Source organism: Miniopterus natalensis, chromosome 2, assembly GCF_054644295.1.
Source record: "Miniopterus natalensis isolate mMinNat1 chromosome 2, mMinNat1.hap1, whole genome shotgun sequence".
Classification (NCBI taxonomy): Eukaryota; Metazoa; Chordata; class Mammalia; order Chiroptera; family Miniopteridae; genus Miniopterus; species Miniopterus natalensis.
Window position 1 is genome coordinate 28,845,236 of NC_142082.1, and position 27,117 is coordinate 28,872,352.

Genomic DNA, 27,117 nt, shown 5'->3' on the forward strand with positions numbered 1-27,117 from the left:
TATTGGAGCAGATACAAACCAGGATCAGCCAAATGAACAGATACACAGGGAGAAGGGTCCTGAATACAGAGGTTCTGTGTCCTCTCTCTGTGGAGTCAGGGCACCTCACCATCCCAGAAGATTGATCTGCTCACCAACCAAAAAGCCCCACCAAGCTTGTTGTCCAGAGTTCTTACTGGGGTTTCATTATGTAGGCATGACTGACTCAATCATTGGCCACCAGCTTGAACTCGGTCTCCAGTCTTTCTCCCCTCCTGATGGTCAGGCTGGCTCAGCGCCCCAGTCTTTTAATCACATCACTGGATTTTCTGGTGCGGCCAGCCCCATCCTTGAATCACCTTGTTAGTATAAATGTAAATATGATCCAAGGGACTTCTGAGTAATAAAAACACTTGGGATTTCTGAGGCGTTAAGAGTCTCCTCTCTCAGGAGGCAGGAATAAAGGCCTGGCAAAATTCTTTATTATACAACACCCACATTTTATACTTGAGGAAAACTGTGGCAAAGAGTTTCATTCAATTACCCAAGACACGGAGCCAGCAAGTGCAGAGCCCAGTAAGGGAAATCTCTCCCAGATTACAGACTGTCTTCTGAAGTTGTCATATTAAACACTCATCCTAAACACTCACTGACAATGTGTCATATCTAAAGCTGAGTGACCACAGCAGTGAAACTCAGATCAACAATTTCCTCTTTAAAGCCAAGTCAAAAGTTTTAGAATCACAAATAAGATTGACCTACTCCCTGAAATAATGTAAGATTGAGTATATTTGTGTGTTACGAGTCAAGTAACTAAAGTCTGTGTATCAGACAGGGATGTAAAAATAAGGATGGTGATAGAAAGTACTTTTAGATGAAATGACATTCATGTAAACCACTTTGTACAAATCCTGACACCTTCTAACTGCACAACAAAGAGCTTTTTTTGTTGTTATGGTAAGTTATCATTACTGTTATTATTAATAAATGAAAACCCACAACAGTTTAGTAAGCTCCTGTATTTGGGCATTGTGCAGAATTTTTGTGGCTTCCAACTCAAGGATTCCATGAAATAGCATATTAGAAACAAAAGCTGGCACATATCAGGACTTCCAGGTGACTAAAAACGCTGGGAGAGCATTTCCACATTCAAACACCAAAGGGCCTATTCAGCAGCAGCAATAACAGCAAATGAGGCACTGAGATATATATCTAAGGACAGAAAAGACAGCGCAGAGAGGAGGCACGCAGTCAGCAGGAAGGAAAGAATGCAGTGGGGAACAGCAGAGTCAAGTATGAGAAGCTGTTGTAAATTTAAAGCAGAGAGAGGAAACCGAAAACTTTACAGATAGAGACCAGACAGAGAATATTATCCATGGAAGGACCTTTGCAGTTAAATCTAAGCTGCTCATTTGAGACATGAACTTCAAAGTCGGGCAACAAACAAAGATCTTAATAATGTTCACTGGATAGAAGAGAGCTTAGGAAACATGAAATATGGAATAATCTGATAGTGTAGGAATTTCCTATTAATTATATATTGAAACAAAGAAAGGCATTTACTACCCACAGTGGGACACAGCAGAAGGGGCATTCTTATCCTGGCTAACTCATGATTTGTCAGATAAAATGAATATTAGTTGACAGTGAAAAGAAAATTTGACTCTTATGCTGAAATATTAGAATGAGTAAACCATGCAATTCTTTCTTAAATTTTTAGCAAAATATATTCTGGAGGCCAGCCAGCATGGCTTAGTGCTTGAACCTTGACCTATAGACCTGGAAGGCAGGGCTCCATTCAGGTCAGGGCACATGCCCGGGTTGCGGGCTTGATCCCCAGCGGGAGGCGCGCAGGAAGCAGCCGATCAATGACTCTCTCATCATTGATGTTTCTCTCTCTCCCTCTCCCTTCCTCTCTCTGAAATCAATAAAAATATTATATATACACATATATGTATATATGTGTGTGTGTATATATATATATATATAAATACTGGAAAAATGTAAAAAAAAAGTCAACTTTATAATGCAAATACATAGGAATTTTGGGTTAAAGCTGATGAAGAACCACAATTCAGATGAGGTAATACATGATAAGTTTTCAGAATGAGGGCGAGAGATAAAAAGTGAGAAAGGAAAGATTTACTGAAAAAAACAGATTATATAGAGAAGAGGAGAAGGCTTTTAAAGGTCTTCCTAATTCTACGCTTCTCATACTGAATATGCCCTGTTCTTTCTTAGGCAAAATCATGAAGCTAAAGAAGCAATGCCATGCAGTGGAAGGCTTGCCCCTGCCTGGAGCACAGGAAGACTGACCAATGTTTCAGTTCCTACGTGCTCTGTCCCTTTCTTCCTAGAATTTTGTGTTGTTCTGCGTTAATTTCTCCTTTGCTTCCTAAAGTAGAGGGATTTCTGGAAACAGCTGAAGACCAAGCTTCATATTTAAAATTCAGGAATTAAAGCCTTTAAGAATTCAATTGATTTAAATGAATGAAATTTGTATTTTCATGGAACAATAGCATCTGAACAGACTGAAAGGGTCTGCAGAAAACTGCAGCAATGTTCAGGAGAGGAGAGAGCAGAAAATGCAAACTGTCTCCAAATACCCTGTCTGAACCACAGACTCAAAACAACTGCTTTGTGAAGAAATACTGCTTTGTAAATGATGTATGAGAGATTTTTTAAAAATCCATTTATATCTCCTGTTAATCATGTAAATTATCTGACACACTTCATATACAGGGTGGGGCAAAAGTAGGTCTATAGTTTTTCATACGGAAATAATATAATAAATACATAATAATATAAGAATAAACTCTTTCATATTCTCACAACTATAAATCTACTTTTGCTCCACCCTGTATGTTCTCTATCAAAAGAATGGCATGTTGAAAATGTCCCAACACATTTCAGTAAATGTGTTGTCTAAATCAATCACTATGGTGAGATCAAAATAAACTAACACCAACAAGCATTATTTTTCTTCTCAACAATACACACATTTATCAGCTTTAGAGAATGTTTTGCCCATTATAATGTTTGTGAGTTTGTTCATGGGGGAAGTTTCAAGTGTCCATATTTTTCCTTTTCATGCTAAAATAAGACCTAAAAGAGTAGATTGTACAAAGTTAACTTTTCTGCATTAAAACACGGTAATACTTAGTTGTTATTTCATCATGTCTATTTGCTCCTGGTTCATATAAAGACAGTGAGAAAAAATGTGGTAAATTCTAACTGAACCAAGACATCCAGTTCCACAGATAAAAGAATGTATCCTTGAAGAAGGAAAGCAAGTTCATATACGTAATAACAATTTAGAAGGTGTATATAAAAAATAAAATGAAGACAATAAACACCAGATAAAATGTGTCAAACTAATGCATTATAAAATAATATTTACAAGTGTACTTAGCTTGTTATCCTTAAACTAGCCAAGTTTTTTCAGAGTTAAAAAAACTTAAAAGTATTTAGCCATTATGACAGTCATTGGAAACCTTATATACCAGTTTGGCTAAAAATACAGAGTGTGTTTAAAATATTAACTTTGATCCTGTGGGGACAAATATATCTAAATAGTAATGCTTTTAAAATCAGAGGGTTTTCATAAGAGTATGCTAAACTCATCATTGTCAACAAGTATTTTTTGATAAATATACTGACATGTAGCTTCAATTCTCTAACTTTTAGTTGAGAGACAGACTTAATATTGACTGTAAAATGACTGGTGGCTAGAGGGAAGACAAATGAGGCTAATTCAGCGAGAAGAGAGCCAGGTCTGTGACTTGCTCGTGGTGGGAAGGCACTTACAGCTTACTGGGAAGCGCCGGCAGGTCGTGCAGGATCTCCTCGTAGGGCTCCTCTTGCGCTAGGGGAGGCGCCGATAAAGGCTCCTTCATCTTCTCCTCCCAAGCAGTTTCGGCCTTCAGCAGCATTTCCTCAATAAACTCGGAGGCAGCGAGATCTACGCGAAACAATAAGAAAATCAGCTAAAGGGAGTGGGGAGGCCACAGAAAACTCTTTACTTTCAATACTTCTGAAAATGCTAAACTTTATCAGCACACGTGGCAAAAATTAAAACATGAAAAGTTTACGGTAAGAATAAAATTGTAGTACTGCTATTTAAAAAGACTGTCTTTTTCATATTAGTGACATGTTTAATTGCAAATGAAATGAAAAAATATAAAAATAGTTTTCACCGAGTGGTGACAAGTGAAAATGTAAATCGCTGAGAAGCTGAGCTTGAGAGAACTTAATGTCATTTTATTTTCAGTAAAACTCTTCCTTCGTCTTGGTGAATAGGAACCATAATGAGAAAAATAGTTATACATTCAGAATGGCTGGGCTACTATAAAACACATAGCAAGCTTTCTAAAACACTTTACTCAATGCATAGTACAAATAAATACTCAGCTGTGTTATCAAAAAGTGGGTCTAGCCTCTCAATCTAAAATATGAATTATTACAGTTCCTTATAAAGTATATTAACAGTGACATCTCAACATATCTGGACAGCAACAGAGATGGGCATTCATCAAACTTACACTTATTAACAAATGACGCTTGAAATCAATAAATCCTGAAGAAAAATTCACATTGGGAACCAAAAGGAGTCGCCTGCTCCTTTTCAACCCTCATAACTAAACTGCATGCACCTTTGTCTATAAATCTGACTTATGTGGCTTTATGGGTTGGATGCAGTCATTCAGCCGCCACAGGAAGGTATTTATGCCATGACTTTATCATCATTTGCTTTAGATTAAATCATAATCACGTAATGAATAGGAAACAGTTCAGGTTCCTTGCCTGGGGAGATTATTTCTGCCTCGCCTAACAGCTACACCCTGAATTGCTCCAGATAATTTTTATGTGTCCATTCCAAGTTTAAGAAACACAAAATAGCAAGAATATAATATAGTACTGTGATAATTTTCATTTGCTCAGTCATAAAACGGGTGTCAAGTTCCTGTTCTCTGCACCAGTGTTTTATCTGGTTCATTCTTCTTGCTCTTGGGTAAGATGCTGGGATATCCTGCATTTACTTGAAACATCTCACTGCATTATATAGCTCTTTGTCCCTTGTGTGTAAGAGAAGTATTTTCGTTCAATCAGCAAGTGGTTATTGAGGGTCTACTATAGTCACATCACCGTGTCTCTCATGACCACCATGGCCCAGAAAAGGGATTATGCTGATGGTAGACACGGCATGACCAACATGGGCAAAATTTTCTGTAATCACACACTATGCCTGAGGTGACCAGGCTGAGTCTAGACCAGAAGTTTAGTGATTCCCTAGGGCTCTAGGATTGTCAATTAGCTTGTATGTCCATTTGGTACAGCTGACATTAGGGTGAAAGTGTGAAAGATGGGAGTCTATGCAGGTAAGAGTCAATCATATGTTCCCTTCTCTGGGCAAGAAGCCAGGGATATGAACTTGAAACACGTGATCTTTTAGAACCAGAATAGAGTTAATGGAGGGTATGACTTATATTTTATATTTGTTAAAAAAAAACAAAGAAAAAAACTATTAATTCATATTTGCTCCTTTAATATTTACCATTAGACAAGCTTTAGTTCATGTTAAAATTATTACACTATCATTATTAATATTAGCCTTTTCTAAAGTTTGTGACTATCAAGCTATCATAGTTCTGTTTGTTAAATTGTCAGTTTATTTCAGTAGAGAAGATGAAAGAACACTCAACAATGATACTTAATTCCAATACACTAAGAAATAGAGCAAATCGCTCATCCTGCCTTAAACTAGAGGTTTATCAGGTAATCATACTCCTTCCCAAAGGCCTATCAAATAAGAAATCTCAAGTCAGTAGTTACAACAACAAGAAAAGTAAAATAGATATAAATTATTCAGATCAATTACTACCTTCAAAATTTTTATATTATTTTGTTACTTACGCTAGACTTTTCTTTTTGTTACCAAAATAATTTATGAATAGTAACGTTTTTGTCAAATTTTCTAAAAGCCAAAAGATGACTGTGACATTTATTTTTAAAATACATAATATCTGAATACATAAAAGAACACTGGTAAAAAGAACTCTAGCCCTGGTCAGGTGGTTCATTTGGTTGGAGAATTGTCCTGTATGCCAAAAAGGTTATGGGTTCAATCCCCAGTCGGGGCAGTTATGCAGGCAGGCAATCAATGTTTCTCTCTCACAGAGATGTTTCTTTCTCTTTCTTTCTCTCTTTTTCTTTCCACCCTCCTTCTTTTCTTTAAAATCAATAAAAAATAATAAAAACTTAAAAAAGATATCCTAGGGTGAGGATTTAAAAATACCTCTAGAATTGTTCAAAAAAATGTTTATTTAAAATAAGTAATATTAAATTAAGATTTTCAAACTTTTAAATTATCTTTAGAATATTAGCCTCTACTTCTTGCAGTATAAATATCTGTGCAGAAAAAAATACTATTACTGTTTAAAAATGCCCTAATGAAAGACCATGTATTAACTGTGATGAGAAACTCATTAAAACAACAGTAAGAAAATATTTTAAAGTGCAGGAATCACCGCTCTATAAGTTTAAAGCCTGAAAAGCAAACTGTAATGAAGTACACAGGAACCCATAAACTTAACTGCTCTCTAATGCCTCTTGTCCTGGAGCAGTGCATCTGAATTATGAATCATGTTATATTGGGATGGTTTTCACAGAGCTTTTCAGGCGAGGTTGACTCTCATTACCTAGATCTACTCACAATAGATAAGTAACTTACATATATGACAGGAAGGAAATAGTGACTGCTCAGGGGTCCCAGGATACTCATAACCTACCTGAGGCCTTCTCCTCATTGCAGTTCAGGAGGTTTGGATTTGCCTGATGCATCAAAAGAAGTTTCACCAGGTTTGTCTGAAACATTAGAGGTAATTGAAATAGGAAACATCATGCTGGATACTGAAGACTCATCAGTAAATAATACACAGTCATGGCCTCCAGGGGCACTTAAGGTTGGAGAAATGAGAATGCATTAGCATAACCTACCATGCTAAATGTTTCTTACATTCTCTGTTTCCTGTGCCTTTGTAAAAATAACACACATACACATTATTTCAGCAATTAACGAACTCAAACCAAACACTACCTATCAAATGGGAGATAAATCAGATAAATCGCTAAGGATTTGAAAAAGTGCACTTAACACTTCTTAGGTTGTTTGTAGGACATCTCTGCTGGGAGGAATTATATGTTATCACATGTTTGTTCTTTTAATTCAGCAATTCATGTGTCTCACTTATTGGTACTGTCTATATATTATAGCACTGTGGGCAATACAAACCTGAAGTCTCATTGGAGAATTAGAAAAACTTAATCTCAAGTTATAAGAATTAAGCAACTTGATGAGAGATTAACACATTATTTTAAAATTATTATAAAATACAGCAACAGGGTGTACATATAATGTATGTGTACCATTGAAAGAGCAATAATGAAATAAATTCCAGTGCACTCAAATGTTAAATACATCATTAATGATGTTTTTGTGTGTTCCTCCTAAAACTTATCCCTCTTCCTACTTCCCAGAGTTGACCACCACCACGAATTTTGGATTACCCATTACTATGTTTTCTTTATAAGTTTAGACCTTATATACAGACGTATCCCTAAACAACAACTGCTTAATTTCATCTTTTTGTGACATTTATAAAAATAAATCCTGGTGAATATATTCTTCTGTGGTTGACCATGGGTGACTGAAACTATGTAAAGCAAACTACTGTAATCACCAAAACTATCAAAGGTTAATGTGACTGACGCTGTGTGTGGGGGGGGGGGGGGGGTGGTATGTGAAAGAAAACACTGCATAGCTAGTAGAAAATGTGTTTAAGCTAAAATTTAAAATTATACAAATTACTAAATATAGACTTTTACTCGTTCCCTTGACAGTTGTACTTCATTTGGGATAAGTTGAGCAGAATTAATCCTTGGTGGTTACTTCAATTACCTTTAAAAAGTTTCAAAAATGTCAATGAGTTTGGAGATAATCAAATTCCTAGTTCAGAAGCTAAAAGAGATTGTTTCACTTAATTTAATAAAGAGAAATTATGATGTTAAAGGTCAGTGGAAAATTCAGAATTTGTGTATCTTATGCTCACCAGTACATTCTCTACATTGTAATGAGTAAATGCATCTAACTCAGAACCATCTGAAGAACTTCAGACCTAAAAATATAAAAATGTCAGATAGATCCTTAATATGAACTCTATTTTTAATCCTAACTGTGATTTCTTAATCAAATAGTTCTCCTTTCATCCCTCAAATACATGCTTTCTAATCCCACAAGTACTCTGCACGACTGTCCTGATTCTTTCAGGAAACGCTCCTCCTTTACTTCCATGCAGCAGTGTCATTCTCCTACGTCCACTCCACCCCAGACTCCTCTGATAAACCTTTTCACACTATTAGATACAATATTGCCCATAATATTTTGTGCTAAATTGAACTCCCTTTGCATTTTGCAAGATTCTCTGAGTAATCTATTACAAATCTCTCTTTCCAGACCTACCCAATATCTTGCACATGCCCAAGTATCTCCTGGATATCTCCAAAAGGGTTTCTTCCACTGGCCAACCAGTTTCAGGTTTTATATTCACTCACCCACTCTTCACACATTTATTCAGTGATCCGCCACTGAGAAAGACAAGCATCTGCTAAACTAGGACATTCATCAACTCTCTCATTAATAAATGGTAACTGAGTAGTGTCCAGCCCTGTGCTGATAAAGAAATACACACCATACCTGCACTTAAGTTCTTGCAAACTAGAGAGAGGGTGACATGAACACATGAGACAATTCCAACACCCTGTGATAAGTGATGTGACACCAATGACACAAGGTGCTACACAGGGTGCATGGGGGGACCCGTTTCACAGGAATTTAGGAAATTAGAAACGACAGCTAGTAAAGTAACATCTTGGTGTTAAGTAACATCTCAGTGTAGTCCTTCAAGGTTAAGTCAGATTTGACCGCTCAACGCTTTCGGGAAGAGCAAAGAACATGAGAAGGACGTACATGGTGGCATATTCCAGAAACAGAGTCCAGTACGGCTACGTGCTCTCGCCTGTTGGGGGGAAGCAGGAGAACCAGAGCTGGAGAGTTAAGCAGAATCCCAGGCACAGGGGGCTCTGAACTATGCTACAGAGCGGGCACTTCATGTCACCAGCCATGGGAAGGACGTTGTGTGGAGTTAGTCTGATTATTTTTGCATTTAGAATAGAGTGGAGAAGGCGCAGGGAGCTCTGCTAGGAGGCGGGCGGGTTAATCCTGATGTGGAGACGCTGCAGCACTGGGTGGGGGGAGAGACTGTGCGGACACACAGATTAACTGGTCACGGTTATAGCTCCAATAGCTCGTACCCATTTGCTAGGTAAGAGCTTTGGGGCTCAGGGGTCTATTAGACTTGGGTGGAGAGGAGAGGTAGGGAAAGAATAATGCCCAATAAATGATGAAACGAAGAAGGGCAACAGATTGGGAATGGGAAAAAGGTTCTAATTCTCTCTACACAAACTGAGTTTGAAGGCAGGTTGATAGGGGTTACCCTCTGGGCACTGGGCCTCTGGGGTTGGGAACCTGGGAGAGAAACAAGAGGAGGGGAGGCTCTGGGCGTCATGAGCATGCAGAGTATTTGAAGCTGTAGGAGGGGAGGCTCCTAAAGACATACAAGTATTGAGAAGAGAGGGAACCTAGGATAGAGCACTGAGCTTATCAATACTGGGTGCTCAGAGGGATAGGAGGAAAACCAGACAGTGTTTTTATTTTTTTCCAAAGCAAACACAAAACATCTGAAGCAAAAAAGACCTCTAAATATATCTCAGTTCTTAAGTACTGGGGTAAGAACGTGTTTGAGAATACAAATTACTCCTTTGAACATCAAGATATATGGGTTGCGTGATGCAAAATACTTTTGAAAGGAAGGATATTTAGATTTCAGCATTTTACAATTATTTTCATGTTTCTTGTTGTAATATTACCAATGCTTTATAAACAGGAAAATATGTACAAGGCTAGAATCAAATTTTATCTTATGTACAACTCATGAAAGAATGGTTGCTCATATAACTTACCTAGTTCTCATTTTCAGAGAACAGGCATTTTTTTTTTTGTTCTCAATGGAAAAGTTAATGTATGTAAAAAGGGAAGTTTTAAAATACATATGCCACCCAGTACAAATGTCAATAATAAATACTGTAAATACTGTTATAAATTATAAACTACCTTCTCCAAAAAGGTATTTATATTCATAAGATATTTATAGGAAAGTGAAACTGCTGTGAATGTCTCTAAAAATGCCATGACTCTTTCGAAAATGTTAGCATTTCTCAAGTTTTTTTTTATTGAGATGCATTTATTTACAGTAAATGTCTTTAGAGAGCTATATCTCTCCCATGCATATAAATTGATATTTAAATAAAACTAGCTTCTTAAATGCCATTTCCAAAACGAATAATAAGTTGTATTTTATGGGTAAAGAATTTTTGCAATAATTCTAGGTATCACATGGTATATTTTGACAAAATAATCAAGATACAATTTACTCAAAATCTTCTATTAACATAAACTTCTTAGTTATTTTTGTAGTTTGAATTGAGGAAGAACATTTTGGTTCTGGTGTCATATACCCTAACATTAAATCCTCACTCTACCTTCCGCATTAGAACTTTGCTCCTAGTTCCTGGCTGGCTGATTTGTCCATTCGATTCCTGCCGTTACTCTTCTGGACACAGGGATGGCTCAGTGGGCCACACAAATCATGTCCCCACTGTTTTGGAGCTTACGTTCTGGTGGAGACCCCATTCCAGTAGGTTTAACGGAGCAAAATGGAAAAGACATATATAATCTTCAGATCCTATCCTTCCTACTAAAATATACAAGGATTTAGAAAATAATGAAGTAATGGCTAGCCATTTTCTAGAGAAGCAGAGATAAAGGTTGAAATGGTCTTAAAATCCTGCCTCATTTGCACACTAGAAATGGCCATTTCTAGAAGACATTATGTTCGACACCTATCGTACAAATCTAGCGGCTGGATCAACGGACTAGGACACATGCCCTTTGAGGCTTCAGGGATGCATTTGCCTTCCTTATTCTCAACAATCTTCTGAGCTATGTAAAAATTCTCCTGTCAACAGATGCATTGATGGTTCTCATTAATTGAAGACCCGGGGGGCTAGGCTCTGTGGAAGAAGAAGAATTAAGGCTTATTAGGTTCAAATGGCCAGCAAGTGGTACCTGGTACTCAGAGCCAGTGAGGAGGCCAAGGAAGTTCTCAAAACACAGCTGGCTTAACCATTTCACTGGGCAGATTCAAATATAGGTGTGTTTGTGTGGGGGGAGTGTCTGGAACATAGAAGAAAGAATAGGAAATCTGAAAAAAGTGAGAAATAGCCTGGCCGGCATGGCTCAGTGGTTGAGCGTCGACCTAGGATCCAGGAGATGGTGGTTTGATTCCCGGTCAGGGCACATGCCCAGGTTGCGGGCTCCATCCCCAGCAGGGGGCATGCAGGAGGCAGACGGTCAATGACCCTCTCATCATTGATGTTTTTATCTCTTTCTCCCTGAAATCAATAAAGATATATTTTTTTAAAAATTTAAAAAGTGAGAAATAATGGTTTCTAAAATTTGGGGACAAACATTTTGCAGCTGGGTTTGAAAAAAATAAAGCCATTGGAAAGTTTCTTATTCACCTGACACTAATAAATGATGAGTGTTGTAAATGTAGCTGGCACACTGGAGATGTAATAAAAACATCAATCTTAATTACTCTGTATTTGCAAAGCAAATGCCCCTTTTGAATCATAATTTCCCATGTAAGTTCAAGACTATGTTTCTCTAGGCTGAAAATGTAGATTTAGAAAACCCAAAGTTCAGAGAGATCTTAACCATTTGTGACAGCACAGACAGACCTAGAGGGTATTGCGCTGAGTGAAATAAGTCAGTCAGAGAAAGATAAATACCATATGATTTCACTTATATGTAAAATCTAAAGAACAATATAAATGAACAAACAAAACAGAAACAGACTCATAAATAAAGAGAACAGACTGATGTTTGCCAGATGAGAGGGGAGTTGCGGCGACTGGGTAAAAGAGGTGAAGGGATTGAAAGGACAGATTGGTAGTTATAAAATAGTCATGGGGATGTAAAGTACAGCATAGGAAATATAGTCAATAATACTGTAATAATTATGCATGGTGCCAGGTGGGTACTGGAAATATCAGGGGAAACATTTTGTAAAGTATATGATTGTCTAACCATTGTACTGTATACCTGAAAAAAATGCAAAATAATGTTGAATGTAAATGTAATTGAAAAACAAAAGAAAACCCAAAGTTTGGGAAGTTTTTTGAATGTGACAGGTAAGTGGGGTGAGAGTACTAATATCCACTAATTCTCTCCTTTTGATTAATCACTGATTCTTCTACCTTATGACTTTGATATGACAGGAAACTTCAGGAAGTTTTAAGAAGGAATCAGCAATTTAATTGGGCTTACATTCCTTATATCACTGAGGCCTGGCAGGTACCACATCCAACATATATGTTAATCATTCAATGATATTTATGGTTAAACATAATGGAGTAAAATAACATTTTAAAAAATCTACTTTCATCACTAAAACCAGTTGAAAGTATTTTTACTATATAGCTAAGCTGCTTTATTAGTTTAATATATTCCTTAATCTTTGGTCATGGTTATATGAAACATGTCTCTCTCCAAGACACAAATTTTATCTGACTGTGTTTTTTGTCTTTTAACACCATATAATAAAGCTCTAATACAGGCCCTTTAAAATGTATTTTCTTGGATAAAAGTTTCTACTTCTGCAGAGAAGGGCTTCTTATGAGCCCCTGGAAGGACTGTGCCTTGTTTTCATGGAGGACTCTAGACCCCTGAAATTGTCTCTGAATTTCGGAGCAAAGGATGGGTAGCTTCATCTGATGACCTGAGGGATAACATCTCTGATAGCCACTACTCCTTTCTGCCTTAATTAGTATAGCTCCTTGGATGTAAAATGGACATATCTAGATGATCCTGCAAAATGTGAGTCAGGAAAAATTGGTCACATGTAATCATGCTCAACATGCTGATCCGAAGATGGCAACAATAAAACAATTTTGTGAATGCATGTTAATTCCTACTCTGCCTCCCCAGGTGGGTTTCATGTGAAAATAACCATAGTTAATGTCTTTTCATCACACTTTACTAAGCTTTACAAGGCTTTCAGAAATAAGTATTTTTCAAAACAAATACAGTGGTTTTAAAACACATCTACTTAGACTGGTTTCTTCTTGGTCCTCTCTGCCAATTACACCAATAAGCCCTGGAAATAACAACCAACCTAGGAAGAACTCTGAAAAGTGGAACTGGCTAAGGACCCCAAGAAGGGAGGAATCACAGGCAGGACAACCTACATCCTAACATCCAGTAGAAGAAGGCATCTCCAGCCAGGATGTTTCCCACCCCAGCCTAGCAACAAAAAGGGACCCAGATAGATGCATCCCACCTCCATTCAAACCATATTCCTCTGATAGTATCAGGTGAGTCCAAACCATGACCCCACTAACATTAAGTGCCAAGAGAGGCAATTTCCTTCCACAAGAAATGAGAGAGGCTGGGAGGGTCACTTGCAAGAAGGAGCATGTCCCAATAAGCTCCAAATCTGAAAGTCCTTTTGACCCCATGGAAATTCCCCTACCCCAATGAGAGACAAGGGGTAGCCTGCCTTGGGGAAACCCATTTCATCCCTTGGTAGGGGGGAGGCACCAGCAGGAACCAGTGGGAGCCCCTGGGCATAAAACAAACAAATGATTCCAAAATAGCACCTCAAAGGGTCTGAAAATTCAACTGTCATTGGAACTAACAGCCCACTCAAGTAGATCAGAACCTGGATGCTACACCTAAGCAGGACGGCTACTGGCTAAAACAGGTTTATATAAAAGCAAGATTCTCTTAACATAATAGTCAAAATGTCCAAGATAAACCACTCATCATACCAAGGTCAAAAGATTATATCTTGAATAAGAAAAAATTATTAACTGACATCAATAGCAAGATGAATCCCGCTAGAATTATTTGCTGATGAGTTTAAAGCAGTCATTATAAGAATGCCTCAACAAGTAATTAGAAACTCTCTTGAAACAACTAAAACAATAGAAAATCTCATTGAAAACATAGATGTTATAAGAAAGAATCAAATGGACATCACAGAACTTAAAAATACAAACATATACCAATTCATAGCAAATATTTCATTGAACCTGCAACCAAATAAAACAAAATCTGCACACTGGGTTCTGATAAAAATTGTTAAATTTCTAATAAGAGAAATAGTGACATGCTTAGTCCATGACGTTTTTTTAAAAAAATATGTATTAAAATCTGGTCCTAGTCCCCCAGAGCTTATTACCTCGTAAAAGGGGTTAAAGGGAACCACTTTGTTGCTTTTTTAAATGGTATTGATCCAAAATCTAAAATTCCAATCAAAAGTGAAAAATTGGGTAAAATGAAAGCTTTGATTTTTTCAAGTTGGGGTAGTGGTTTACATTTTACCAAGCAATTGCTCACTTCCAGGTTTAGCTCCTTCCAGAAGCAATTCCTGACTATAATGGGCACATTTTGATAATATACTGATTACCATTTCTTCAGCTCAGGCCAAAAGTTTGTGTTCTAGGAAACAGTACTTTCTTATGTTTGCTTCTCTATTTTGAACTAATGGCAAAACCTCTCACCCAGTGTACTGCAAGCTGCTGCTGTGCTAGAAGTGAAGTGCTGAGGTATTAATCCTCCAATACTTTAGCCAGCAGTCACCCTGTTTAGGTTTAGCATCCAGGTCCTGGTCTAGTTGAGTGGGACCTGGGGAACCTGGACCTGAGGCCAATGACTTCAGCTACCTGCAACCTCAGCTCCTAACCCCATCCATTCACTTACACACACACTCACTTGCTAAAAGCACAATCTGAAGTTTAATAGTCTGATAAAAATATTTACTAAATGGTTAAATCTTTTTCTATGGAAAATGTCAAAGTAAAGAATATTTTTATTAATTTGAAGACCTTTCCTAAGTAAGGTGATTTTCTAGAATGCCTGAAATTCCAATGCTTTCAATTCTTTCAACAATTGCATTACTCAAATGTTATGATAAGTATTTTGCAAACTGGTTAGAATCTAAGGGATTTCACTAATATTCAATGAGTATAATTGTTATCCCAAACTAATGTTTGGAAATCAACAAATTTAGCTTAAATCTCCATACATATGTAAAACTGAATTATTTTTCATACTATTACTCCTAAGACTTTCTCTAATGAAATATACACATTTTTATAAATTGATTTTAATATCAATGAACTATCATGAATGCCGCTGTCACATTCACCCATGTAAGCCATTTAAAAGTTAGAATCTGCTTCTACTTCATGATATAATGACACCTAGTGAAACTTAATTTGTGCAATATAACCCAAGTTATCCTAGCTACATAGCCAAAAACCAATTAGAAAAAGAACCTTGCTACCCATCATTCATTCATTCATTAAAATGAAATATAACTTATAGAGAAAAATAAGATACAAAATGTAATTTTACTTTACATTTACTAACTGTAGAAAACACACAGAATTATTACAGACCCATGAAACAGTAAGCTTATAAGGGCTATATAGTATTAAGATTATTGCATTAAGTACATTTTATAAAGAATATTTCTAAGTTTTGATTATTTCTCCAATAATTTTGAGTACAATATGCAGTACGCAGTCCTAAGGAAATATGTTAGTATGTATCCTTCTAGAAATAAATGTTTTCTTTCAATCATAAAACTATTTGTTTATTAAGATGATACCATTAAAAGTTAAATTATATGACATGAAATAAAATAAAATTAATATAAAATGATGCATTGATTATAAAACAATTTGTAAAAACTAACTCAGGAAATCATTTACCTGGCCGTACTTTGCTGCCAAGTGAAGCGGGGTCCAGTACTGATTATCTGCTACATTGAGGTCTCCACCATGCTCCAGGAGAAGAGATACAACCTCCTTGTAGCCACTGGCACATGCCATATGTAACTGCAACAAAGGGATGTTTTGTTATTTATCTTTAATAAGTAGCAATATCAATACAGTTTATTTAGTGGTTTAAAGAGAACAATTTAATAAAATATTGAACCTAAACTACAGAGATCTTAATAAAAGGAAGAGATATATAATTTTATTTATTTGGTACAAGTGGATGTCATCATTCCTTGAAAAAGGCTTACAAGTCAATTATTATTTTCCTTCTGACTGACAATGTACACCTTTTCATGTAACCCTTGTTTCCATCTCGAATGTCCTTTCTACTATAACATGAATAATTTTACATACAAAATATAATAATTCAATACACTACCACTACTCTCCCAGAAGTCAAACATGTCCTGACTAACACTAAAATTCCAGCTCTGCATTTGGTGTTTACAGGAGGGGGACTCAAAGATGCAAATAACAACAGGAAATGTGATCACTGTGATGCTTATGACACAGAAATGGGACAGGAACACCGGAAATGATGGATTAATCCTGACAAGCTCTAAGATGATTGTGTAGCTGTCATTTTAACATTCTCCCAGTTTAGTTTCACGACGCAACCTGAAGTTTAGAAATAAGGCTTCAGGAACTGCAGTGATGAGATCAGGGTTTAGAAAATCAAAGGTTTCAGAAGTGGTGATTCCTGTTTCTAAGGCCACAGCCTTTCTTTGTAATAAACTAGCATCAAACTTAATTTGCATTACATTATTAAGTAACTACACAATTGATTTTATAATAGTAACAATTAAGAGAAAATTATAAGAAAAAGAAAAGGAAAAACTCATCTGACAAAGGCCTACACAGGGAACAAGTTCAAGATTTAACTGAAATCAGGGTCCTTAACACCTGGGTTTGCTCACAGGCCCATTCAGAGTCTGTAGGAAGATTTCGGTGGGTTGCAACCTTGGGTGGGAAAATGGTTAGTTTTATTTTCTTCTAAGTCCTAAAAGTTTAGCAAATTCTTCAATGACAAACATAGGCAGCACAGCCATGATATAATTATCAGAAGAAATGATATCCATATCACATCACTATCATAGCAGGTATTTCAAAATATCAACCATGTTCAACTCTACTATGAAATCATGGTAATTATTAGATCTGTTACTCAGTGTATTAATTAATAAAGAAGCACAAGCATTATGTATAACAAATTTAATTTCAATATTATGATTACTATATTTCAACATAACTGGCGTTCTTTGTAATTCTATGCACCATTTTTTATTATATAAAAACATTATACTGAAAGGGACTCAGAGGCTACACGATATGGTTAAAGGGGAGTGCGGCATTAAAAAGATCAGTGAGCCCGGGCTTTATACCAGTTGAGAGTTTTAATCATTACATGGGTCTGGACATTCTAATGTCTAAACTGAGGCTACGGTTTGTGGCATAAGAGCTGCATTCCCTAAAAATGACAAGAAAACCCGTGCACTGGCTATGTCTCCATCCAGATGTAAGGGACAAACCAGAACTCCCAAAATAACAAAAGGAAAGAAAGATAAGATTGCATGATATTTACATCTCATGAATAATTCTTTTCCAAAAACCCGTATATCTCAAGGCCAGATGTGAGACATCAAATTCTGTGATAAAACAGTAAAGAACCAGCCAGCATCTTTGTGAAATATATGCTAATTATTACAGTAGTATTTTCCAAGAGCATATATATATACACTCAAATTCAGGAACTAATTTCCACATGCTCTATAACATGGCTTTAATTTTGCACTGGATCATTTTCTAAGGCTTTAACTTTCTTTTACAAAGAATATTAATGTAAATTAAGAGAGGGCCATAATATATTTGATTATTTCATTGTATATTCCAAAAGAAGAGAAAAACACAGCATAAAAGCATCTTACGAGAAGTTTATTCCCATTGAACCTTTGTTGATAATTTCATCTCTTTTGCACAGAAATTTAACAGTGTGGGAAATTAGGTCTAATTTTGAACCACAACTGACATTCCAGCTCAGACACAGAAATCGGTCTAAGGACAAACGCATCTCACGTTGTCACCAACAGTAGACACGAGAGCACAATACACACGTGCCTTACACAAAGGCAGTGCCAGAGCCGGCAGTCAGGAGCCTAACAGACTAACCAATTAGACCTAACAATCGAACTCAACTTTCACTTGCTAAATACTCTGATCTCCAAGGCATAACTTTCTACCTTTCCATTCATTGCTTCTTTTCTTGTAAAAAGCCCAAAGATGAACACCATGAGATTGTTATTACAGAACGTTTCTTAGCAATGCCCTCTATTCCATAAAAAAAAGAAAAAGAAGTCACAAGGAATGTAAAAACTGAAGATAGTTAAAAATGAGAGCAATCTATTACCCCGTATTGATTACTTCAATAGCTTTCCTACTGAACAACGGCAGGTCTTTTTATTCACAGTGACTGAAGCGTGTACGTTAGTGTAATTCAACAGTGATTTTTTAAAAAACAAAGGCTCTATTGGGTTTCTACTGTGTGTTAGGCATTAGGGCATTCCATGTGACAAATGATTAGTTTAATGTCCCACCCTAAGCTGGATTTTGACACACCACCCCCTCCCGCTGCACTGAAGCTACCCGAGAAAGGAAGACCAATGGCCCCCATGTGACGAAATCCAACAGTCAATCATCTGCCATGCCCATTTCCCTGGCCCCCTCAGCTGTATCTAAGAGTCCCCCTCTTCATACTCTCTTCTCTGGGCTCCCAGGACATCTCATTCTCTTGCTTTTCCTCCTACTTTGGGAATTGCTCCTTCTCACCTTCTTTCTGGAACTTCCTCTCTTTCCTAAGCTCCAAGACACAGTCCCAAATCCCCTTTCCTCCTGCATCAAATTCGTGACTTCATCCAGAGCCAGGGCCTGTCGGGATCCCACAGCGCGAACGTTCCCGCAGCTGCTTCTCCAGCCTGGACGCCTCCCGGATTTCCCACGCAGGGCCCAACCAGGAGCTCAGCAGCTCCACCGGGATGGCCAGGAGGCGCTTCTATCTCTGCATTTCCAGAAGGGTTCTGGTCTTTCCGGCACTGAGCTCGGTCTTCGGCCTTCTCTGTGTCACTGGATGCCAACTTCGTCACTCCAGCTGCTCGAGCTAACAATACCCGGAGCCCTTTTGAAGTCTCTTCTTTCTCTCACACCACAGTTCCGCCAGGAAACGCCAGTGGGCCTTCCTTTAATGTTGGCTGAAACGAGCCACTTCTCACTGCCTCAACTTCTCCCACCTTTGGCCGAGCCACACCGTCGCTTTCCTACATTCCTGGAAGAGTCTCCTTGTGGAACTCTCAGCTTCGCCCTTCTCTTGCAGTCAGTCCACCCTTACAGCAGTCAGAGCGAGTGAGCTTTTTAGAGCTGCAGTGAAACCGTGCCCATCTCTCTCCAGAGCTCTCCAAGGTGATCCCATCTCAGAGTAGCTGCGAATGCCCTCACCGAGGCCCGCAATGTGTGTGATCTGACTCTGGTTGCCTGTCTCCTCTCCTTTACGCTGCTCAGCCAAACTTACCCCCTTGCTGTGTCTCAGTCACACCACACCTGGCTCTGCCTCAGGGCCATTGCACTTACCGCCGTTCAGACTGAAATCTACCGTGTTCGACCTCACACCATATTTTTTCCATGGTAGAAACTGAGTCACTGGATCCAACTACTTCTGTGCATCCCGTGCTTCAGAGCTTCATACTCTCACTGCTGCACTAGTTTATTGGGTTTTTCTGAGCTTTAATATATGAATTTCCATCATAATTTATTTTAACCCCTGCGTGCCCAGTCCAGGTAAATTTTATGGGTCAATAGGGCCAAATGTTCATATTTTGAAGCCTGAACTTATGCTTATATAAACTTTAATCCAAATTTAATTGTTCTGTTTTTAACTTACTGCAGCTATGCCTGCTAGCAATAAAAAAAGGAATAACAGGCGTTTCCTTGAATTTAGAAATTCATTCACCAGACTAACCCATAGTTTGTTTTGCTTAAAATAAAAACATTCTCCTCTAAGTTCCAACTCTAAAATCACATTGACAAAGAAATGCAAAAAAAAAAAAAAAAAAATCATCTATATTTGTAGGGAAAACATGCATAGAAGAGAGAATGGAAAAAATATATCAACATATAAACACTAGTTTCCTCTGGGTGGTGGCATAAGTGATTTGCATTTTCCTCTGCATACTTATGTGCTTTCTAAAATGTCTACCATGGATATATATTACTTTTATGATCAAAGAAGACATTATTTAAAAGTTAACTATAGCCATTTCTATGTTTTAGAAATAACCATACATTCTCCACTTAAGCAATATTTCTGAGTCAACGACAGTGTGACTTACCAGTGTTACACCTTCATCATTTCTCTCGTTAACATTTCCTCCACATGATAAGAAGTGTTTGACATCTGCTAACATGCTCATGGGTCTCTGAAGCTTCATCTGCTGCAGGGAGGTCAGATCCACCCCTAGGGGGAAAAGAGCCTTTCAAACAGAGTGTAGAGATACTTAGCTGTTGGAGCGAAAATAGTTTCATCTTATATTCATCCAACGTGTTCGTCTGTGAAGCCCCTCTTCACTTTGAATTCTCACTCAAAGCACTATAATTATTTCTCTTGGAAGCATTCTATTTCCAGCTAGAGTGCAGTCTTGAATAATTTTCCTTTTAATATATGCCAAATTTGTGATACGATATCTTACACAGAGCAGGTTCTCAGAGGATATCTACTTAAGTATAAATCAATACACACTGCCCAAAGTATTTTAAAGTACCTGAATTAAATTACAAGAAATTATAAATATATAGTTTTCACTCTGATTTTTTGGCCAAAATAGATGCTGCTAAAAGCAATGTAGTATCTTGGAAGAGAAAAAAAAAGAAAAAGATTTTTGTAGAAAAATGGAAAGAATCTGAATAAATCTGTAGTTTAATTAATAGTACTGTACATGTGATACTAATTACTGCCACCCGATAACATTTGATTGTATCTATGTAATTTTTGGTCTCTTTAGCTTCATCTGCTGCAGTGATGTCAGATGCCTGTGCAAAACTGAAACTACACTCACACATCAAGTCAATCTGGACCCTACCTTTACTTTCCTTAACTGTCCCTCCTCGGGTAATGTTGTTTTTGTAAATATTCAGCTTTCTCTTTATTCTGTAGTGGGTGTACTCTATGCTACTGTTATAGATAATTTTTTCATTACACTATGAAATGATCCGTCCCATGATTTTAGCATAAGATTCTCTAATAAGCTCCTAGAAGTGCATCTAACCCCAATTTTTATCTCCATAGTAAATTTCCTAAGTGACCCAAGATTGGTAGTAGGCAAAAGAGTTGAGCAGGCAAATAAAGTAAGTTGTCTCTAGCAAAGAGAAATAAACACGTCCAAGCCAAAAGGCCATTGTAACCCTCTACCTAACCCCTCTCCCCAAACCTGACCATAGGCAGAGTGTGGGACTGTCCAAGGCAAACGAGATGCACTGACACCCTAACCCTGGGTGATTCTGAAGAGGATGGTGAAAGAACAACACTTTGAATGAACTTTATTAAGCAGAAGAAACAGACATGGTCATTTGTGGACGGATTAATCTGTGGTTCCTCTGAAGAACAAACGGCAAGGACAAGAGGAAAGAAGACCAGTTGCTGAGGCTGTTCCAAAATAGAAAGACCAGAGTTTTCACTAAGGTATAACAGCATAATTGGTGAGAGATATGGACATGTTAAAGCGATGTCAAGGGAGCAGAAGCTGTCAGATTTGGTGACAATTTGATGTGAGGGATTTAAAAAAAAAATGATGTTCAGATAGTTGGGTCCCTGACTGTTATGATAAAACAGAACCTATATAGAGTGTATGAAAGGACAGTGGTAAGTTCCATATAGTCATGTTATTTCAAACTGTCCGATATCCATGTCAAGATACCGAACATTGCACACACGAGCCTGCGGGTCTTGAAAGATATCTAAGCTGCAGGAATATTCTTGGGAACAGGTAGGTGGTAACAACCCAAGAAAGAGGGAGAGATAAGCCAGAATAGTCTGAAGTGATAAAAGAAGATACTTACAGACAAAGCTCTTGGGAACTACCAACATTTTGGTATCTGGATGTACAAGTGGCACATCCGCAGAAAACTAAGTAGAAGCTCCAAGCGAAGGAAAACTATGGAAAGATCATTGCAGGTGAGAGAAATTTTCATAACAGAGTGTGATCAGAGTCAGCAACTATCACAGAGAGATGAGGTAAGAGAACAGAAAAGTGATCACTGGATAGGGAGCCCAGGAGGGCACCGCAATCCTGGCAGGGACCTTTCCAGTGGATCAGTGGGGACCATGGGCTGAGAGGAGATTAGGAACTCAGGAGAATAAACATGAGCTACTTCTTCTAAAAGGACAGATTTGAAATGAAGGAGAAAGGGCAGAGTGCAATGATGTAGGCTGAGCAAAGACTGTGTTTTCTTTCTTTTTCAGGGACTTGAATATATATCTATATGCATGTATATAATAGATACATCCCCCCGCCCCCGCCGCCATGGTGAGCATCTCTCTGCCCTGGGCCACTCTGAGCTCGCCCTGCACTGCTTTCTCTCCCTGCTGGCTCATTTTGTAATCAATTGATTTCCTTGAACGCCAGCGATTGCCTTGCACTGGAGACCTAATAGGCATCTCCTGCTCAGTCCGCCCTCCGCGCTGTCTCGCTTTCCAGCCCCGATCGCTCAGGCGTGTGCTGAGGTTAATTGCCCTGCCCGGGTGCACAGTGTATGTCGGTGGTGACAGTGCAATTAGAACCTGTGACCAGTGATTTTCCATGTAATCAACTTGCTCATAACCTCGACTGCCTCCTGTCACATGTGTCCTGATGTGACAGCATGGTAAGTACCCTGATTTGAAACTGTATGACGCAGAGTGAAAATTCAAGGACTGCAGCTGCCCAGCTGCACGAATGCAATGCTGAGACACTGGGCGCTAAACAGTAAGATTCTCATCTCGTGATATTGGACATTTCTAAGGACATCGGCCCACGCTGTCAGAGCACATAATTCTAAAAGTGCACCAACAAGGGGAGAATACATTGAATTAGACGATATTTACTGGAACTGGGGCAGCCGAAACATAAGTAGGAGGGACACTGTCAGAAATGGAACCAGACTGCGAATGAGGCTGGGGGGGCAGGTGGATGGAAGGCAGAGGCCAGTGCCACAGCAGTGACAAATGGAAAACAGAGTTAAAAATTTAAGAGATACTATATTGAATTTGTTCCAGCAAACATGTATTTTACAAACTGACTGTGACAGCCATCACTGTGACAGATTTTTCTCCTGACCGTTCGGAGTTAGGACCTTCCTCTCATTATTTTCCTTAATTGTTTTTTAAAGCAACCTCTCAAAGGAATACATGTATTTTTATTTATATAGGGTAGATAATAATGCTTTTGAAAATACTAAAATGTCTTATCAAACAAAATCCTTTAATGAGTTGGAAAGGTTTATAAGTAATGTTAATTCTTCTGTAAATAGAGTGTTAATTTTAATTTCCTGAGAGAAACGTTTATTACGATGGCTGTTAAAAATCCAGAACAGTAAGAAGAGCAGGAAAACATCACACAGAACTGGCACAGCTAAATAAAAGACAGTCAAGTTCATGCCCATTCAGAGTCATGGGACTACAGGACAAGTTTTGCAAATGTGCAAATAATAAAACTTCCCAGCAGTGGCACGTGCGTAACTTTCAGCTCCTTCTGTTTAGAAGTAACGGGTCTCCAAGCACAGTGGCAGGTTTTTCCCCAGGGAGGAGCAGGTAGGGGACTGATGTAGAGGAAACACTGACTGCAGCACATGGCCTGCGCCCCCTGCTGCTTCTGTCCCCAGGCCGTGACTCAGTGACCTTCAACAGCACAGCTCTGCTCACATTTGCTCTAATGAAAATAACAGTACTTACCTTGCTCTCAGAATTAATGAGACTATTTTTTTTAAGAACTCATGGCTTCTAAGTACTAATTATTATTATTCTAAACCATCCTCAGAATAAACCTTTTGATACAAGCGATCTGGAGGAGGTGAAGAGCACAGGGAACAAAGAGGCAGATGTGCGGGCTTTTCTTAGAGGCACAAATAGAGTCACAAGCATGGTGAGGCTCTTAAAATTTTTCATCTTTTTCTCTGATAGATCATATTTGAAGGGATTGCAATTTCATTGTTTTTATTTATTCCTAAATACCAGAAAGAAAAAAAAAGGAGAGCATACTTCTTTATTTTAACACCACATCGAGCTCAAGATTTCAAGTACCTCTCACTTTGCCAATGTTGAACTTACTCATGAAATTATACCCTGGGTCTGTGCAATTAAATGTTCTTTGCCATTGAATACATCTGGGGCTTTAGTCTCATCTTTTCAGGCCAGCACCATGATCACGGGGCATTCTCCCGATAAGGTTTCTGTCTCCAAGTGTCACCAAGAGTGGATGCTGGGATGCCTGTGCAAACTGTCCTTGACCGTTGCCCTCACTTACCCACGTGGAATAATTCTTAAGAGGACCATGACTGCTACGAGAATACACTTACGATGACCTCGCTCTCGTTACCTCAAAATTCAATGTGCTGGTTCACTTCCCTTCTCCTCCCAGTGGAGAAGAGATTATAATTACAAGCCCAGTCCCACTAATTATGGACTTCAGATGCTTGTTAAAATGCTCCTTCATTACTGGCCTCTAGAATTTTGCTGGCTTGTTAAACTGCATTGACTAAATCAACAATGCATTGCAGTAGAAGGGTGAAATGCAGTGCAGAAACATAACTCATTTGACACAACCTAGGGAAACTACATCAACAGGAAATCATGTAAGCAGATTTAAATAATAAATACACTTCTAATTCCACCAACTGATCTCTTCATCTATCTTTTTAGTTTTCCAAAGCTCGGCCTACCGTTTTCATCCAGATAAGTCAACAGAATAGAGCTCGATTCTGTCCCTTCTACAGCATAATCCAATGGGATATTTCCATTGACATCCTGGAGAAGGACATTGGCTCCAGCCTGTAAGTAAAAAAGAACAAATATACTGCATGTACACTATTAACATAGAAAGCAGGTCAATTCTTTCCTTTCAATCTTAGTCAGAATAACAGATACACAATAGTCTACATTAGATACAATCAAGCAGAAAACTGAAATTATTTTTAAGACCAATGTATTAAATACTTTGTGAGAAACTTTGACAGTCTAAAAATGTTCAACTGACCCTTACAAGATCTGAATCCCAGCTATTCCCCATCCCTCTTGCTAAACCCAAAAAAGCCAATTCATAGCTACTGAACCACTCAGGCCAGTGTGCTGGCTGCACCTGTAGAGCCTGTCTTGTTTCTCACACAATAGAAGTGTCCCATGACTCTTGTATGAACTTTGATCTTCCCCAGACTATGCTATAAAAATCTTTATACTCCTTGCTCTCCACAGAAACTCATCTGAGAGCTGTTCTCACACCATGATGTTCTAATAAGGCTTGGGCTAACGGCTTCTGGTTGTTTTTTCTTTCCAGAAACTTTTCTAAGGAAATAAAAGCATAATCTGTAGACATTAATAAGTAGAATATGTTACATATGGCTATTATGCATCTTTTAGCTTCAAAGGCCCCTCCATCAAGAACCTCTGAGCACACCTGCTCCACCCTTTACTATCTCAGCTTAAATACAATAATGGATGTGCTTTTGCTCTAAAAAAACTGGTCACATAAGTTTCACCATTGCTTTGCATTATTTGATGCACTCCATAAAACTGATCAGGCATGGTTTAATTGATCAGGCATCGTTTCTCCAAGGGCATGGCATGAACATGTTCCCAGTGTCCAAGGCTTCCCACATACCTACCATTAACATGTCATTAAATGAAAATTTCAGGCCAAACAAATGAAAATGTCCCCTTATTCTTTTTACTGAATAAGCGTATGTATTGCAATATAAATACAGTTCATATAGTTCATATAACATCCAAATGCATAACTTTACATAAAAGGTTGTCACATTCATAATTTAATATTTTAAAATGTGGGGATTTTCTTTTTGCGTGTTTCTGTGGGTATACATATGTGTTTGTGTGTATAAATATCCTATACCTCAGGTTTTCCAAAAGACTGCTCTAAATGCATTATAAAAACAAAACAAAAAAGTATGTAAAAGCGTGTAATGCCCCATATCTTAATATTTGGCTTCCAGATAAGCCATGTGGCTTACTTCACCATCTAGAGTTTACCACATTCCATATTCTATAACCATATAAAGATACTCCTTTATGTGAACAGAGCAAGTTATATATTTCAGATGTTCATTTATGTAAGGAAAGTAAGAATTTTAAGATCCTAAAGGCTTCAAGTTATTTTCTTAGTGCATTTAATTTCACTTCTGTTATTCAGCTTGTAAAGAAATTACTTGAAGCGCTGTTCTGAAGTGCACTTTGCTGATTCATTTTCTTTAGTCCCCCACTGTAAGAATAAGACTTTGCATACCTACCCAAGTATCAATTATTAAAGAATCAATTAAGACACAGATCTCTAGGGTGCTGTTACCAATTTCAATACTAATAGGTGGGAGACAATCAAGTTATTCTTTTTCCCGGTGCATATCTGTTTCAGATAGAATCTTATCTATGCCAAACATCTGGGCACAAAGCAGTGGTGAATATCATTAAGAGTCATGTATTATCAATCACAACAAAAATAAATAGGAGAGCTACTTGAGAGACGCGGGGCACTTGGAGAGAACATGTCTACTCTTAGAAGTAATGAGGTTCTTTCAAAGAAAGTCTGAAAGTGAAACACGGTGCTGAATATTGTTGCTGAGCTCATTCACTGAAATTTCACTCCATCAATCACTCCCTGGGCTGTGCTGCTAAATTACCGGGCAACATTCCCTACACAGAAGTTGGGCTTTTCTCATCACAGATCACACCTCATGCCTCTTTATATTCCCAACACTTACTCCAGGGCCTGGCACATATGAGGTACTGACAAAGATTTTTTAAAACAAACTGAAAATATGGAGCCAAACGCTGAATTAAGCTAATCACTAAAAATTATGGCAAATTATAAT

General features: G+C 37.9%; 1 protein-coding gene across 1 annotated transcript in view; it reads right to left on the reverse strand.

Moving 5' to 3' along the window:
* Nucleotides 1-27,117, reverse strand: part of MYO16 (myosin XVI) — a 385,194-nt gene that overhangs the window by 292,194 nt on the left and 65,883 nt on the right. Inside the window, exons 5-9 of the mRNA XM_087814233.1 lie at nt 24,961-25,069; nt 20,382-20,506; nt 15,937-16,062; nt 6,768-6,843; nt 3,787-3,940 (exon numbers count right to left, since the gene is read on the reverse strand). Of these exons, the coding sequence (XP_087670359.1) occupies nt 3,787-3,940; nt 6,768-6,843; nt 15,937-16,062; nt 20,382-20,506; nt 24,961-25,069 (590 nt within the window). The remainder of the gene's footprint in view (nt 1-3,786; nt 3,941-6,767; nt 6,844-15,936; nt 16,063-20,381; nt 20,507-24,960; nt 25,070-27,117) is intronic.